Source organism: Hetaerina americana, unplaced genomic scaffold (genome assembly GCF_022747635.1).
Source record: "Hetaerina americana unplaced genomic scaffold, ioHetAmer1.1.p SCAF_10, whole genome shotgun sequence".
Lineage (NCBI taxonomy): Eukaryota > Metazoa > Arthropoda > Insecta > Odonata > Calopterygidae > Hetaerina > Hetaerina americana.
Window position 1 is genome coordinate 17450366 of NW_027286070.1, and position 18834 is coordinate 17469199.

Sequence of the window (18834 nt, forward strand, 5' to 3'; positions counted from 1 at the left end):
AAAGGCAGTTACAGTGGACTTATTTTTAATGTTCATTGGTGGTTTATTTTAAATAATTGAGGCTGCATGATGTGGGCCTTTCTTCGATATAGTAAGTGATTGATTTTTTAGCTGCACATTCTCCTTTCCACGTGTCAAGTGATCATGCATAGTGGAATTTGGTAAAAACAAACGCCCATTATTTCTTAATAGTAAAGATTAATAAAGGATGTATATGCATGGCAGAGTCATTAAGTTCAGTTCCTTAAATAGTGGCCTTTCTGGGACCCTCTTGGGAGTGTTCACCATTGCTTATACAGACCTTTTTTGCATGAAAAATGCCTTCAATTCTGCACTAGAGCTCCCCCAGAATGTTGTGATCAATGGTGTTAAATAATTTAGATTAGTCAAAAAAATACCATTTATTTCTTTTTGATTAGAAAGTCCCCAGATGATTTTATTAATTATTTCAAAGGCTGGAGTAATGGTTGACTTTCCCTTTATAAAACCATGTTGGGAAAAATGCCGAAGATTGAAATGGCTTGAATAGTTAACAACTCGATTGTAAAATAGCTATTCAAAAATCTTAGAGAAAACAGCAAAAATTGTAATTGGCCTATAATTTTCTGATTTTTTGTATGATCCTTTTTCATGGATTGGAATTATCAAAGAGGTTTTAAGGGGAATGGGAAAAAGACCTTTAGTGAGAGACTGGTAAAAATATCAGGGGGAGGTTGAGAGATAGTCTTGGGTGCCAGTTTAGTGATTAGAATAAGTACCCCATCATACCCTACAGACAATTTATTTTCAAAAGTTGTTATGATTTTTTCAACTTATTCAGAGTCTGATGGTATGAGAAATATTCATTTCGGATAGATTTTCATATTGTGAATCGGTGGACTGCTACTTTTCCCAAGTTGACAAAATTGATCATTGAAGTAATAAGCAATATCAACAGGTTTTGATACTGGAATGTTATTGAAGTTTATAAAAGGATTTTTTTGGCTCAAATTACTGCTTGTTTGTTATTTAATAACACTCCATGCAGCTTTGCTAAGATTACATGATGATGATATGCACCGGTTGAAGTAATTTCTCTTACATGCATTAATCCCAAGTTTGTATTGTTTAAGAAGTTCTACATATTTTATGGAGGGAGGAATGTAAAAATTTGCAGTGAAAATGGAGATATCTTACCCTAGCACCCATATCAAGCACCTCTAGTGGAAATTTGACATTTCTATGACCTATTTTGGAAGTTATGGTTTTTGAAAGGAAGGCATGATTGTAGATCATTACAAACTTAATACAATAACTGAGGGTCCAAAGTAGTTGAAATTTTGGTAAGAACCTTTCAATGCATGTGCAAGCACATTCCTTGAACTCTTGTTGAAGAGTCCTTTTATTTTCATGTTGAGGTCGGAAAATTCTCAGAAAAAAATCCTCATATTCCAATCTAAATACTCTTTAACCTCATTTTATACAAACCCCCGCAGTATGTCAAAGCTAAAAAGTGTTATTACCAAATTTCACTTCAAAGATGCTGGTCCAGAAGAAATTCTTGTGAAAGTTCTCTTCTATTATTTTGATCTTCTTATTGAGCCACCCCTATTATATTTCATTCAGGAATCACTCATACAAGGTGTATAGGCCCCTCTTAAAAATATCTAAAAATGTACCAGTTTACAAAAACTTTGGCAGTCCTGATGATTTTAAAATCTCGATGCCTAAAGCCATACAGGACTTCTTCATAAGAGGCTTGGTGAATATCATAGTCGTTTTGGTTGGTACCCAATTTTTTTAATTGTAGATATCTTGCCTGATGTGCTTCCCAGAGTTGAGTTAATTAATTGTTTTTACTGAACAAATTCTGTTGTAAATGGTTTTTAATATTTTATCCAGTCCCTTTGTAAACTGGGTAAAAAGTTAAGTGCCATTGAGTTTCAGTTATGCAGTAGTAATGGACTTCTTTACTGAGAGCATTGTAAAGCACATCGATCATAAAGTGAACCCTATTAGGTGAGGAATCACTATGTTTGTTAAATGGAAGTCTAGGTGAGAAGAAGAATATAGTAATTTATATCCTAGTTATCACATTTGTTTATTTCTATATTCGGATTTCAATATTTAGTTTAAGTTCTTTGCAATATTTTTATATTAGTATCAAAAGTATTCTAATTATTACAGTGCTGATGAATGAAATTTTATGATGTAATGAAGTGCAAAACCTCTTTCAGTTCACTACTAGTTGTATGTGGTTTAGCATGGATATTACATATATTTTTCACTCTTATTTCAGCTCAGAGAGGTATTTAAAGAGTATAAAACTATTCACTTAAAAGTCAGAGAATTCTGCAATAAAATAGGATCAGTTAAGCTGTTCATTGTCCAGAGAGACCATGTATATTCTTATGACGAGCTTATTGAGGAACAAAGGGAGCACAGGTAATTTTTTCCTGTTTTTATTGTTGAATATTACGTTTCAAAATTTTTGTTTGTAATCTTGTTTCTTAGTCCAGTTTTGAAGCCCACTATTTAGATATACTATAATACCTTGGTTTTTATTCTAAAGGGACTTCTGTAAATAAGATTTTAATTAAGTTAAGGATAAAACTGAGGAAATGAAAATTATATCAAAATGAATATTTTATTCTATAAGTTATGTAAAACATCTAGCATATAAATGTTTGAATGAAGTAATGGTATAGTAAAGTTGTACTAATCTAGACTAAATGGAGCCTGCAATAGTCCAGAAAGTAGGTAAGTAGGTAAAAACCTGACTTACTGGGGATTTGATGCTCTATGGAGTTACCCCCCCCCCCCCCCTTCATTGTTTACTTTTCTCATACACCATTGATTGATGATGACTTCTAACTCCCCTGTATGATACATTAAAGGAGTATAATGTAATTATTGTGTGCGTATATCGATCCCCATCAGGTGATATTAATATTTTCTGTGATAAATTGGAGCAGAGTCTTATGTGGTTCTCTAGGCTGGGTCTCGAAATCATTTTATGTGATGATTTTAACGTAGATATACGTCATTCATCCAGTGCTTCTATTGCTCTCACTTCTCTGATACAATCATTTAACTTACATTGTGCAAATAGGGAACCAACTAGACTTGACTCCTGTCTGGACAATGTTATTACTTGCCTAAACACTGAACAGTACTGTATCAGGGTCATCGACCCTGGTTTATCCGACCATCTAGCTCTTAATTTCCAATTCTCAAACAAAAAGTGCCAAAGTAACACAACAGGTAGGACTACCCTTACTTTCTGCCATCCAATTACCTTTCATGGGATTGGTGAATTGAAATCACTCCTATCAAACATAACCTGGTATTCTCTGCTCACCTTTGCAAATGGCAATGACAACTTTGCTTGCTTTTTTGAAATTTTTTTGTCCTTCTTCCAACAGTGCTTCCCCAAGAGACTTGTGAATCATTCATATAGTTTCAAAAAGTACCTGAAATGGTTCACTCCCGAGCTTTCTGAATTACGATTGCATGTAATCCAGCTGCGTCAAAAGTACACTCGCACTGGCAATGATGAGGATAAAAGGACATGGCGACAACTTAAATCCTTTTATAACAATCAAATAATACATTCTAAACGTAGCTTCAACTCCGATCATATAGGTAATGCTACTAACCATTTAAAAGCAGCCTGGCAGGTCATAAATAAGGAGATTGGTCATTCGAGGGGTGACCTGGACCTTCCATTTAAGTCTGATGACCTGAATAAGTTTTTCATAGAATCAATTGCTGACCTTGTGTCAAATTTTGATTCAACTCCAAGTACTGCCTTGCCTCTTCTTAATAATTCACCAGCAACATTATCTCCCTTCAAATGGAAATGGATTACGGAAGAGGAAATCCGTCAAATTATCAAAACCTTAAAATACTCTAGATGTACCGATATCTATGGGCTATCGGTCAACTTAATTAAAGATCTTGTGGGTTTCATAGAAGTACCCCTGGCGCTAATTCTAAATTCTTGCTTTCAATCGGGCATCTTTCCTGATGCTTTGAAAATATCAAAAACGATACCTATTCATAAAAAAGGAGACAAAACGTTACCGTCCAACTATAGGCCTATTTCTTTAATACCAGTATTTGTATTATATATATATTTTGAAAAGGCTATTAAGGTTCAGGTTTATGAGCACTTTCAAGTTAACAATTTATTCTCTCCTTCGCAATTTGGCTTTCGTAAAGGCTACTCCACTACTTCAGCTGTCGAGTCCGCAATTAATCAAATTCTAAATGCTTTTCTAAGTAAATCCTCCATTATTATAACTGCATGTGACCTTTCTAAAGCATTTGACTGTGTTGCTCATCCAATTCTTCTGGAAAAACTTCATTATTATGGTTTCAATGATCTTGAATTACAATTTTTTGAGTCCTATCTCACTGATCGATCCCAATGTGTTTGCACTAATAACAATCTTTCCTCACCCCTGAAATTAGTCTATTGAGTTCCTCAAGGTTCAGTCCTTGGCCCTCTTTTATTCCTTATTTACTACCTTCAGAACAGACCTTGTAGGTGGGACCTCATACTGTTTTTTTCATTGTGTTCTGTACAAGTTTAAATCATAAAATATCCTGATTATTGAGGGGTAATTTTTGTCATATTTTCTGTGGATTAATTGCTAAAAGATTACCAAAAAATTTTTATGATTTTGTATCTTCTAGTAGAACATGTTTGTGGCTAAACCAGAATGTTAAAACACAAATGTACATTGCAGAAACCAAAAAAAGGACAGAATCATTAATTTTAAATGCATTTCTTTACTGTCATAAACAAAAAGCTGTGTAAACATATTTTTCTCTTTAAAGAGGCTAAAAAAGAAATAAAGACTTATCCCCAAGGGAAGTTTATCAGTGTTTTCAAAATTGCCTTATATTAATCTTGATTTTGTCTAAAATGATGACTGTGACTTTTATCGCAGAGATAAAGTGATTCCAGAAATGATGGTGAGCTACCATAAGGTGAAAGATTTGATAGATATTGTCCATGAAATGTTTGAAGATCACTTACATAAGGTAAGTAATGTGTTCATGAAGTACAGTGTTGATTAAAAAGTTTGATTTTAAATGAATGTATTCTTTCTGTTACAGATGACCAAGCAGTGGACAGATTATGTGAATAAAATTGAAACAATGCTGGATGAAACATTTAAATTTGTTACCTATAGTTCAATGGAACATTTTATCAAAATTCTACTCAGAAAAGAGAAAAATTATACAAAGCCTCTTTTTAAAGCTAGGGTGTATTTGGAAGAAATTGCTGTAAGAATCAATTTGTGTTTTTTAAATCTTTCTTTTCTCTTAATGCTCTGTAGTGCTTTTGGCAGTCTTTCTGCCCTTTGTTTGCCCTTTTCCTGCATGCATATAACATGCTAGTGATAATAATATTTATTCCGCTTATGTCAACTTTTGCATAAAGAATAAGATAAGGAAAAAATCAATTGTATGTAGATAAAAATAAAATGCATTAAATTTGTCCCTGCATTATAGTGTAATCATAAGGTCTTCTTTAATTGTTACTTTTTTTTCACAAATGAAAAAATGTAGGATAATTCATAAAACACACAATGACATAAAAATATGGGTCATTTTAAGCTTTTTTGCTATCATTTAAAAAATCTTCTGTGCTATAGTGATATTTTTGCATGTGAGAATTATTGTAAGTTGTGCTTCATGCTATTCTCTAATAAACATGCATCGGTGCAGCATGTATAAATAAGTTAAGATTAAAATTTCAAGTAAATATAAAAGGGGTGAACAAGATTCCATCCTTGGTACTCTCTTTATGAGCCGTATTACATTTTCTCTACAATATAAATTTTCGAAAATTTATGCAGATCTGCATATCAGAAACACCCAGATCATTTTGACTCTCTTCATGAACAAATTGAAAGATTTTCTGTTTAATGGTATATTTTTCTTATATTAGCCCTCAAACTCAGAACAAAAGTCAACGTGTGATGAACTTGGGATAAGTGAGTGTCTAGTCTTCAGTGTCCGAGAAGTGGTTTCTCTCCATTAGATCCTCAGTATATCCAATGAAATGAATCCAAAGCAGGATACACTTCATATCTATTTGAAATTTGATTGCTATGCTTTATCTCATATAAGGCAGCAACTATTTTTAAATTTACATCCAATCTTCTCTTGGAATTATTGAATTAATTTACAGATAACCCTCTTCTTTCAACTTTTACTGCATGTATGCATGAATCACAATTGCTGCACAGCTAATGTCATTATTCAAAAAGACTGCCTCTACCAATGCTATCTGGGAGCATTCTATGCATATTGTTTGTTTTTTTTTGGAAGTTTCCTGGAGTTTAAATTGATGTTACTGAAAGTATTGATGATTGATCTGTTATGATTGCCTGCCATTGTGAATTGTAGGTGTACATTCTGTCACGTTGTGTCACTTTGTAATTTTTTGTATCTGTTTTAACCATTTTTGGTCTGTACTCATTCCTTCACCATCAACAACTTAAACTTTCAACTTCCTTCACTTTTTCATGTTCTTTTCTGTACACTAGGATTCCATCTGTCTCTGGCTCCCTCTTGGTCGTTGATTATTATTATGCACTAACTATTTTTATTTTAGATAAAATTGGATCCTCCAGCAGAATTCACAAAGACAAAATTACTAACTATTATGACTGGAATGATAAAAAGCATGGAGGTAGTACCACGGATCCTCACAAAATTCCACATTATTAAAACAACTAAACCTCCTGTGCATGCTGAGATCAATAATGATGTTAGATGGGCTAGACTGAAGTCTAGGATAGACCAAAGTAAGTATGACTATTTTTTTTAGAATATAGAGATGTTGAGGACAATATAGCGTAGAGAAACATTTTAAAAACTTCTCGGAAATCCAAATGAAATTCATAATAAAAAAATCCTTAGAGAAAATAATTTAAAAAAAAACTGGAGAAGAGAAATAATTAGTGAAGAGAAATTTGCATTGAGATGGAAAGAATACCTAGAAGAATTGTATAAAGGACAATTAGGAAATGGTATATAGGAAAAATAGCAAGAAGTTTCAGATAAAAGAATTGAACAAATCATATCCATAACAGAGCCCTATAAGGAGTAAAAACACCAGGGCCAGATCTAAAACAGGAGAAAATAGCTCAGTCTAAAGAAGCACTTCATGCCGAAATCAGACTGGCTCCCTGCAGTAATCAAGACATCTGCAACATTTTATATAAGCCTATTCTTGGATTGTATTGTGCAGGGTATAAAGCTCCTATCCTAGCATCCTAAAAAAGAGAAAATTTGAATTTTTGAACGTGCTGGTACATATTTTGATGTAATTAATGCGATGAAGTAAGTCATTAGTATCTTATGATATGAATGAATGAATGCATTACTTCTTCTACTTAATTATTGGTACATTTTCTTATGATATTCTAATAGCAGAATATATTCAAGTACATGCATGTACAGGTTGACTATGAAATTCTTCCCATGATGAAGTAAATGATATTTTTCTGTAATACATAGGTTCACAAAATTATTTTGGTTTCAATACACCTTCACAGATCAGAAGCAGACTATTTTGCTGAAAACATAACTTTTTAGTGTTAAAATTAGTTGAAGGTATGCTGTAAATATAAGAATATAACATATTTTGATATGTTGCACTCCTGTAATTCCCTATGACTTCTGTCTCTGCTATGAATTTCAGTTCTTCATAATTAGAAATGGTATAATTTATGCCTGTTGATCCAGTGTAAGGGAAATGATTAATTTATCCAAAATGAACACAAATAAAATTACAGCTTTCAGTATTGACAGATTGAGTATGCCAACTATACTCCCCTAGGAATATGATTCTTGCCATGGTGTAAAGCTTTAATTAAAAACCGCATCAATTTTTCAGTAATTGAGGATGTTATCAATGGAATCGAGGACTACATTAAAGAATGGATGCCTTTTAGTGATGTGTGGCGTGCGGATATGGACATATTTATGAAAAATTATAAAGAGAATAACCCTTCCCTAGATGTAATAGTGCATGATATTCAAAGGTAAGTTTTGCCAATTATTGCTGTCCTCATATTTTTTATTCTTTTGTTGTACTGGAACAAAACAAATTTTTGAGGTTTTCAAGAAGTAGGAAGGCTAAGTTAAAACAGGAGGGAAAGTACTAGAGCAGATGGAACAGTTAACCAATTTTGGGAAAGTACTAGAGCAGACAGAACAGTAAACCAATTTTGGCAGCATTTTGGTCCTAGATGGTCAAAGTAGTGGGAGCATAAGAAGAAGAATTGCATGAGACAAAGAGGCTTTCACAAGCAGGAGGGAAGTGGTAAAAGGCACATTGAGGATATTAAGATAAAGTTCGTTAAAACTTTGATGTAGAGCATAGTTTATTACTGGGCAGAATCATGGTCATTTATGCTGGACGATAGGCTGCGCCATGGCTATGTGCCATTGCACACAGTCTTCCTTGTGATTGAGTACCTGCCCAAGCATAAGGTGGAAACGCTGCCCCAGCCACCCTATAGCCCTGATAATGTGAAACACTGCATAATGTCACAGGGGCCATGACATGGTGCCTGAACAAGGCTCATGTCGATGCCTTCCAGGAAATATACTGAGACTAGCAGAGGCACTGGCATTGGTGTGCCAATGCACAAGGGTGCTATTTTGAAGAATTTTAGTAATTTGTACTTTGATCTGCATTAAATTTGTTACCCGGATTTATTCTACTTATTTTTGGTACAGATCATGCACACTTCTAATTGGAGGTTTTAGAATCATTTATTTTTTATCCTAAAGGGCTTTTCAAACAACCTGCATCTTTGAGAAATGGGCCCAAAAATAGAAGATTGTATGTAATTGTTAGGGTGACAGGATTACAGTTTCTTTGCTTGGAGAAGAAAAGAAGAGGTGAATGAATTTGAGATTGTTTGGTGGTTTGAAGAATCAGAAAATGATAATTTGAAAGAGTAATGCCCATGAAGTAGGGTTAAATTGAACTGTTTTTGGTGTGCCATCATCATTTCTCTCTGTTCTGAATACATGTATACTAATATTGTGTGAAGCATTTTTTTAAAAACTGTTTGTGGTTAATGGTTGAGCTCCTTAATGCCATAGTTGGGGATCACTTGTCCCCTTCTGTTTTTTGATCTACTTATCAGCAGTAGTTATAAACTTAGGCTGGTACATGTTTTACATTATTGACACTGAATTATGACAATGTGTACCTTTAGTTATTTCTCTCATATTTTATTTGTACAGATTCGAGGAGCTTGCTGCAAATGCAGAGTCAATAAAAACAGATATTGACATCCTCTTTATGAAATTAGATGCTTTTGGAATCAAGGCATCCCTTGCTGATTATTGTCATAAGTGGCATGGCAGATTTTGCACTTGCCTATCTGAAATGACATATAAAAGGCTAATGAAAATCCATGAGAGATTGAATGAATTAGGAGAGAAGTAAGTGCTAGTGTTTGTTAAATGCAACCATGTAATAATGATTTTGTGTGCATTATGGCAATTTCCGTGGAAGACGCTGTGTGAGGATATGGAAAGTTTGCAGAGGAAGGGTGAAATTGGTGAGCTGTACGGCAAAGTTAAATTTTTATCGGGATGTAAGAAAGGAAGATCTATGCTAACTGTTAGAGATAAGGTGGGTAAGATAATAGTAGACACACGAAAGATTCAAGAGAGATGGAAGGAGTTTATAGAAGAACTGTATAGTAAAGAGCTTAGACCAACAAAGTTGGACATTGAAAAAGAAAATGACGTAGAGGAAGACAGCTTAGGTCCAGGCATACTAGACAATGAGATAGAAAGGGCATTAAGGGAGATGAAACTAAATAAGGCCGTGGGGGTAGATAACATTCCCGTGGAACTTTTAAAATGCTTAGGAAAATGTGGGAGGAAGAGGCTATATGGGCTGATCCGTAGCATTTATGAGGAGGGAATCTGGCCGGAAGACTTTGTGAGATCAGTTTTAGTTCCTATTCTGAAAAAGGTAAAGGCCACGTCATGTGAGGACTATAGGACAATTAGTTTGATATCCCACGCAGCTAAAGTTGTTCTCAGGATCATAAACAAAAGGATAGAGAGTAGGGCAAATGATTACTTAGGGGATGATCAGTTTGGGTTTAGGAAGGGGAGAGGTACGCGTGATGCCATTGCAGTAATGAGATTATTAATCGAGAGGAATATAGAACACAATCAGGAGGTATTTGCTTGTTTCGTAGATTTCGAAAAAGCGTTTGATAGAGTGAATTGGGAAAAACTAATGAGTATTCTGCAGAAAATAGGAATAGATTGGAGGGAAAGGAGGCTAATCCGCAACCTGTACATGTCTCAGACTGCTCAGGTGTGAGTGGGGAACGGGGAGTCCGGTTGGGCAGTGTTAGGAAGAGGTGTAAGGCAGGGTTGCCCATTATCACCGTTGCTGTTCAACCTGTATGCAGAGGAAATGATCAAAGAGGCATGGGAAGAACTGGAGGTAGGAATGAAGGTGGGCGGGGAATTCGTAAAATCAGTTAGGTTTGCTGATGACCAAGCTTTAGTTTGTCAGTCAGCCAAGGGGCTGCAAGCATTGCTTAGTGAATTGGAAATTCATTGCGACAGGTATGGGATGAGAATCAATATTAATAAAACAAAGGTTATGCGATTTTCTAGAAAGAAAAAGGCTAAGCTTAACATTAAAGTAGGAGGGCAAAAACTAGAGCAGGTAGAGCTGTTTACGTATCTCGGTAGTGTTTTGGACCAACACGGTCAAAGTAGTAGGGACATAAGGAGAAGAATTGCGCTAGGCAAAGAGGCTTTCACAAGGAGGAGGTAGTGATGACAGGGACGTTGAGTAAGGACATTAAGAAAAGACTCGTAAAAACTTTGATATGGAGCGTAGCTATGTATGGTGCGGAAACGTGGTCATTGAAGCAGGAGGATAGATGTCGATTGGAGGCTTTTGAAATGTTGGTGTGGAGAAGGATGGAGAAGGTGAAATGGACAGAGAAGAAAACAAATGAGGAAGTACTTGGTATGGTGGGTGAAGAGAGGGGTTTGTTGGGAGAAATCCTATGGAGGCAGGAAAAGTGGATGAAGGGGGTATTGACCGGCAGTAGGATGTTGAAGACTGTGATAGAGAGGAGAATCTTGGGCAAATGAGGAAAGGGAAGGAACAGGATAGGGATGTTGGACGGGATGAAGGGAGGAAGAAGGTACTCAGAGATGAAGAGGGACCTGATGTAGAGTAGGATGTTGTGTATTGCTAGGAGTCACAAAATATTTATTTAGGAGCTATGTCCATCCAAAAACCTACCTCAACCGGTAGATTACCTAATAATAAAATAATGACAATCTCCAATGATTTTACTGTTTATTCAAATATTGCCAATTTTCATTCTGAAGTTATCAATTTTTCTAAAAAATCTGAAATTCTGCTAAAGAATCTACTTCCTCCATTACTGGTAAATCATTTGTTTTGTTTTTTACATTGAATTACAACTTTGTTTAGGGAGTGTATTTTGGAATAAAGGAATAAGGCAACTCCCTGATGTAATCACACTACTGTTTATATTTAAAAAATTAAATTGGAGGCTTTATGGATTGGAACAATGAAAGATTCTGTATCTCTTTGGTAATTTCACTTGGTGTTGAAGATTGTCATATCAAGTGACAGTAAAACCTATAATTTACGTCCCTTAGGGAAGCATTGCAAAATATATCAAAATTTGGGATTAATGTTAAATTGAGGTATGGGAGAAAAAATACTAAAAAAGGGTATTTAGCTATTTTGATTTATTTACAGGAGTAACCCTTTTACAAAAGGAAAGGTAAACAGATATATTAGTTCCACAATTATAAAAAACATTTACATATGGGTACAAATTACGTAAAGTTACATACTTGTAATTGAGAATTAAATTATAATTTAGAATTAAAGAAGAATTTTGATTTGCAATGAATAAAAGACATTTTCAGATGGTTTACAAGTACGTAAACATACCTAGTTAGATCAATTAATGTAAACAAAATATCAATATTAAATAATATTCTGAAGTGAAAAATGGAAACAGAATATTAGAAATATAGTATTTGTTAGGGGATTAATCATATTTTATAAAGATATACAATACAGGATTATAGAAACTAAATAGGTGCCATTAATAGCCGAAATATGTTTGTATAGTCTAATGCATTGAGTGTAAATAAATATTGAGTTAAATTTATTGAGTGTAAATAAATCCTAATCAATATTTATATGAAATATCACATAACTTAGCTAAGTCAACAGCTGTGGTTTTATTTTAAGTTATTTAAAGTCAACTGATTGAACCAAAACATTTTATAGTGCACAGTTCTGATTACTCCTCAGGCAGATAAGTAGTCCCATTATCATTTTAAAAATTCATTAGCATGTACTTTTAATAACAGTTTATTAACAACAAGTAATTTTATGAACAATGTATATGATATAAACACAAAAACTTAAAGATGTATGGGTATATAGATGGAATTGATAAAACCCAGGAAAAAATTAAAATATTCCCATTATCCCCATAGAATGAGGTTTTTTATTCATTCCAAGTTTGTGGAATATAAGTTTGAGATTTTGTTTGAGTATATTAGTGTAGAAAGGTTCATATTTAAACCATAAAAAATTTTTAATTCGAGACTGATGTAAAATTGAGGGCTATAGTTGTAGTTTTCACTGTAAAACTGTTTAGTGTACAGGAAGACTACATTGAAAAATAAAAAAGTTTCCTTGAGGTAAGTTGTTTATTTCTATTCTATTCTAAGAACTTTATAATTATCCTTGCGCTAAATTAATGTTTACACCTTACAGTTCTTATGCTAAAGTTACTACTTGCATTGATGAGGCCCCAAAATATGGAGTTCCAGTTCTCTTTAGCGTAATGGGAAAGACCCTGGAATTATTTTTATGGATAGTAAGGATATTCCCTCCACAAAACAGCTATGTGGATTTCCCAAAGCAGTCTATAAAAGGTTCCGTGGTTTGGGGCCCAATGGAACCCAACTTACTGCTCTGCAATTGTAATACGATTGACACTATAAACCAAATATTGTAATAACCTCTAAACCTAAACCTTTGCAATTACCTCTTCAATAATCCTTCAATATATACTAACCTCACATTAGCCAAGAAAACCAATGAACTCTGACAAGCAGGGTAGTTAGCTTTTCTGCTAAATTTTTAATACCACTGTCGCATATTTAGCAATTGTGGCTTTATTAGAAATACAAGCCCATGGAAATTTGTAGTTCTATCACTATGTATTTCAAGAAAGATACATCATATGGTTTTAGAAATGTTAATTTTTATATGTATTGTATTGTTATTATTTTTTAAGTTGGGTGCAATAAACTATGATTTTTTTGCCAAATTTATTGAAATATCTCTTCCTTAAAAAAATAGTCTAGAGTTTAACCCAGAAACTCTTGAAAAAATTGAGGAAGTAAGATTGATACTGAAGCAAATAAAATTTAATGTGGAAAAAGAAGAAAAAAAAATTCCAGAAATCTATGATCATATTGAAGCTATGGGTATGAACTTTTCATTTTATTGATATAGACTAGTTTCTTAAGAGTTTAAAACCCTTTCTAAATACTTTTGCTGTCAATCTTCTAATACAAAAACTTCTCCACATTGGAAAAAATGAATTCCCTTTGGTTTATTTGTGTGTTAATGGGCCAAATTTTTAACTACATTTACTTAAATTTTTAACTTGTAAAAAACTCAAAATCAGTCACTTGCATGAAAAAGTATCTTGCCCCTTTGATTGAAACCACACCATAACTTAAACTGCATTTCCAATGGATGATTGCCATTTCAACAATTGGAAGTGGAAAGCATGAATTGACATTATTTTAAAGCTTAATATTTGATAAATTCAGTTTTAACTTATCTCACTAGATAATAAAATTTCATTGAATGATATTGTTCCCTCATGTTTCATTTGTTTCACTTTTAGTTTCACTAAAATTTTGTGAATAGCTTATCAAGTCTTTTTATTATCTTGCCTTATAATAGAAAGGTTTTCGAGATGCAAGCATGTTTGTTATAATAGTGTATTTTTCCATATATTTTTGGAAAAATAATATTTTATTTTATTTGACCAGTAGATTTTGGAATCAAATTTTACTATTTTATATGATCTCTGCTTCTCATTTAGTTATTTTTAATTATCTAATACACGTGTGTACATTTTTCAAACTCTAAATTTCAATGATTTGAATTACTTGGTATACAAGTACAAAATGTGGATAAAAAAAAATTAATTCGGAAGAATGATGAAGAGCGCTTTGTTCAGAGTATGCTGCATTGCTAGTCAAACTTTTTTTTACATCTTCTTGGCAAAATTTGGATACCACGCAAGAAAAAATCTTTCCCTTTTACCACAAACCATTCTCGACCCATTTTTTCACATCTTCCTACGAGCCAAGGCTTTGCTCAGCAAGTGCTTGACCCATTGATGCAAACAAGTAATCAGAATCAGAATGAGCCAAGTCTAGTGAGTAAGCCACATGGGGTAGAACTTCCTAGCTGAGCGGTTCCAATGTGTCACGAACCAGTTTTGCCATATGTGATGGAGCATTGTCATGAAGAAAAATCACCTTGTGTTGCCTATTTTGGTATTCTTGTCTTTTTTCAAGAAGCAAATGGTTCAAATTGAACAATTGTTGTTGGTAACATTTAGTATTAACCGTTTCAGCAGGTTTTAACCGCTAACAATAGACCACACTCTTCTGGTCCCACCAAACAAATCGTCTTTCTGCCAAAACAATTTGGTCTTGTGGTTGATGTGGATGGTGTGCCTGGGTTTACCCATGGTTTTTTGCCCTTGGAATTCTCAAAATAAATCCACTTTTCATCCTAGTAATGATGCAATGCAAAAACGACTTCCTTTAGTATCGTGAAAGCAAAATTTCACGTGTTTTTGTGCCTGTGCATGTCTTTCAACTCATGTGGTGCCCATCTGCCGGTCATCTGGATCTTTCCCATCTCTTGTAGACGATTGGAAACAGCTTGTTGTCTAATGCTCAATAGCTCTGCGAGTTGTTTTTGTGTTTGTGAGTCATCATTGGCCAATAATGCTTGCGATTCCACATCTGCATACCTTTTCGGCTTTTTTCCATCTTCCTTGTCTGCAGCATCTAATTCACCGCTTATGAAACGACCATGAAATAGACCATGAGTTAAAGTTGATAATGGGGCCAGTTTTAGGAAGATTGGAGTTTGCAGAAATATATTATTAATCTCGGAGAGGCTAAGCCCCAGAATGTGATAGTATTACATCAGAGGCACTAGGGATGTTAGGAAATGGTGCAGTTGATTTTAAATTTAGTGTCTAAGATGTATTACACTGGGAGAAGGCCTAAAAATCTTCATAAATGGATAGTTCACACCCATGGGAATGGAATGGTTCCTTACTAAATCCACTGGGTATAAAGTTTTCATGTCCAGTTTTACATTTTAATACTTCATTCAAGTAGTAAATAAAGAAATTTAAAGGCTTTAGAACTACTAGAAGACAGGAGGCACCCCCATTGCTTGGATGAGTAATCAAACCAGCAACACCCTGAAATCAGATCTCCTCAGACCTCTACAGACTATGAAAACAATGCAACTTCCCCTATTACGCAGTAACTTCCCCCTCCTGCTATGCTCTCTGGACTGGACAAATCAGCTGGCAATGGATACCTTTGACATCTGATGAAGCTGTACTTTTGGAAATTGATTGGGAAGATTTTGGTTTAGGGAAAATATGAAAGTCAATGTCACCCAAATAAATGGTGGAAGAACACAATTTTGTTTAGACTTTTTAGGTAATAGGCCTTTTCCCAGGCTTTTCTATGTCTTTCTCCCCGGATGTAATTTTACACCAAAGCTGAGGTAGTAGGTGTTTGGATACATGGTTCTAAATCCTTGCCTGCATTTATTCTTAGGAACTTAATTGCTGAAGAACTTGAGCAAAGGTTAATTCAGAATCTAGCAACAGTAAATGTTCTTTTTATTCCACTTAGCCCCACTTTTATTATGTGTATTCCCTCATAGCCCCAAGTTCAATATGTAGGGCATGACTTTTCATTTTTAGCTAGTTTTCTTCCTTTCAATAATAAATAATTAGTGAAATTACATAAATACAATAACACTAATTATTCACACTCTCAGATATCAGTACTGGAATTCAAGAATTACTTTCCTGTAAAATATGATGTTCAGAGAGAATACACCAAGCTTAGCATATGAGCAGGGAAAACAAATGGAAGAAAAAAAGGTTTATTTTCTAGAATACCTACCTCTAAAACTTATGATCAGCCATCAATGATTTCGTTGGCTCATTGGACAGAAGATGTACAGCATTCCTCAAAGAAAGATTTTTGCAGTATTACTATCATTTATATGCATTTTTGCTACGTAAATTGTGTTTATCGTGATTGGAAGATGGCACAACTAATCAATATTTCTGAATGAATTGTTTCTACATGAAGTTTATGTTTTACGAAGGTTTAGTAAAATCTCATATTTTGGCGATGAGCTCTTAGGAAATTTAGGGGAGCCACTCATTTTGTAGATCCCCATTCATGACTTTTTTCTTGTTTTTAATTTGAACTCACCATCTTCTCAAATTTCCAAAGAAACTGCGGGAGATGCCACTACATACATGTCCTATACACTTATCTGCATGTCCTATACACTTATCTGATGTATCTATTACACTGTGTCAGTGTCTTCTGGGCAAATAAAGATTATTATTATTATTATTATTACAGTAACTTTTAATGGAGTCATCTGCTAATGTGCATTTCAATGCAACTATACAGAGTATGAAAATCATTTGCCTAGACTGGGATTCGAACCCAGATCCCTCAATATCCGGTCAAGTGCTTTAGCCAGTTAAGCTATCGAGTTGTCCTCTTAAATTCTGAAATGATATTTCTCCCAGTAGTTTCAAATCTGATGTTTTTTTAAATTTGATCAGTCCTTTTTGCTATGTGTGCCATTGATATTATTAAAGTCCTATATGTTAATATCAGCCAAATTTTAAATTAAACTACCAAGTTTGGTATGATGGAAGTGTATTTGAAAGCAAAATATTTGATTAATATAATTTTGTCAAAAAATCAGGATCGAAGCTGAATATCCTAAATCCGCTCGCTCATCTTTACTAATGCTGGAATTTGGTGTTGAAAGTTCACTATTATATTCAATTCTATGATGTGTTGAATGCATGCCTAAAGAAAATGATATAAGGATAATTAAGTATTTAGTATGATATTTTTGTTATCTTATTGCTTTTCATGATGACTAATGGGAATATTGATGTCATCATAATATTAATATTTTGTTATTTTTCTCAATTGCAGAAAAGTATCAGCTGGTTGTTGATGATGAAATGAAAAATATCCTTGAGAACTTAAAAGTGAAATCTCAATATATATTAAGAAAGACCACGGAAATAGAAGAATCACTTGATTCCAAAACAGTTAAGTGCCATGTTTTCAATGCATAATACTATCAAGGTACACAGTATAAGGCTAAATTAATCATCATGCCTTCTAGTACAATTCTTAACTCCGGTATAAAGGTAAGAAATGGTCAAGAAATGTGATTGAGTACAGGAATCATATGAAATATACACCTGTAGAGTAAATTTAATATGAAATCCCTGTAAATGTTGATGATAATTTAAAATATAGGAACATATACAATATATGACCCAGGTATTAACAAACATCCATCTTAAATAAAACGAAGATGGTATGAACTGTTGACCGGAAATATGTTAGGTGTCAATTCATCAGTCAATATTGAATAATAGCCAATATTCAATATTGACTTTAGGATTGACACCTTACATAGTCATCTTAAATGCCTATTCACTCCATTAATTAATCAATACACTTGTATTGTACACATGTTTATAAATGTTACACTTTCTTCAATTTGTTTCAGAAGTTGAGTTGGGCTGATTATTAAGGAAGAACTCTATCATTAATACTAGTCCAGAATAGCCATAATTTTATTTTTTCTCCTTTTGTTTATCACTCACCACATCCCAAATGCTTAAGAGCATTCATACATTGCTCAGCAATCATGAATTGCTGAATGAGGTTATTTTAGTGAATTTTAAAGAGCTTAAGTTTTTTTTAAATGAATAACACAATATATTTTTCCTCTGATCTTTATTTTGGTACTACTAATTTACATGCTTAGGCATCATCATCAGGGACAAGATGATGATGCCAAAGCATTGAAACTAGTAGTACTATAATAAAGAACAGTGGAAAAATACGTTTTGTTCCTCATTTAATGTACATAAACTTCCTCAAAGTTGAGCCAGAAACTATCTAATACAACTTAAGTTTTGATTCTCTGTTTTTTTGCAGGAAGAGATGCGAGATGCTGTTATAAAGTTGGTGAATGGTTTTGAATTGGAATCTGAGCAGCTCTTGGTTGATTTCTTACATAATGGTCCTTACACATCAGATTGGAAAGCATTAGGTATATGATATTTGAAAATCATAGAGAAGGAAATCTAACCATAATGTATATTTATAATCATAATTTATCTCTCCATGATTTTAGATGCGCTCAAGTTTCTGAAAGATGTTAGACTGAAATGTAAAGACATCCGGGACAGAGAAGTAAAGCTTCAGGAAAATATGAAAACTTTTAATGTTATCCCTCCTCTTTTGGCAGAATTAGATGAAATAGATAAGGTACTGACTGAACTTTATTGTATTTCTTGAGTTCAAAAAATTAATTTTACCTTTCATGATAAATCCATATTTTAGAGCAACTATTAAGATTACATT

General features: G+C 33.7%; 1 protein-coding gene across 1 annotated transcript in view; it reads left to right on the forward strand.

The window, feature by feature from the left end:
- kl-2 (dynein heavy chain 2, axonemal kl-2) overlaps window positions 1-18834 on the forward strand; it is a 132153-nt gene that overhangs the window by 23940 nt on the left and 89379 nt on the right. The window contains exons 15-22 of the mRNA XM_071598906.1: window positions 2279-2424; window positions 4938-5031; window positions 6614-6806; window positions 7901-8048; window positions 9265-9465; window positions 15961-16012; window positions 18406-18520; window positions 18605-18738. Coding sequence (XP_071455007.1) covers window positions 2279-2424; window positions 4938-5031; window positions 6614-6806; window positions 7901-8048; window positions 9265-9465; window positions 15961-16012; window positions 18406-18520; window positions 18605-18738 — 1083 coding nt within the window. The remainder of the gene's footprint in view (window positions 1-2278; window positions 2425-4937; window positions 5032-6613; window positions 6807-7900; window positions 8049-9264; window positions 9466-15960; window positions 16013-18405; window positions 18521-18604; window positions 18739-18834) is intronic.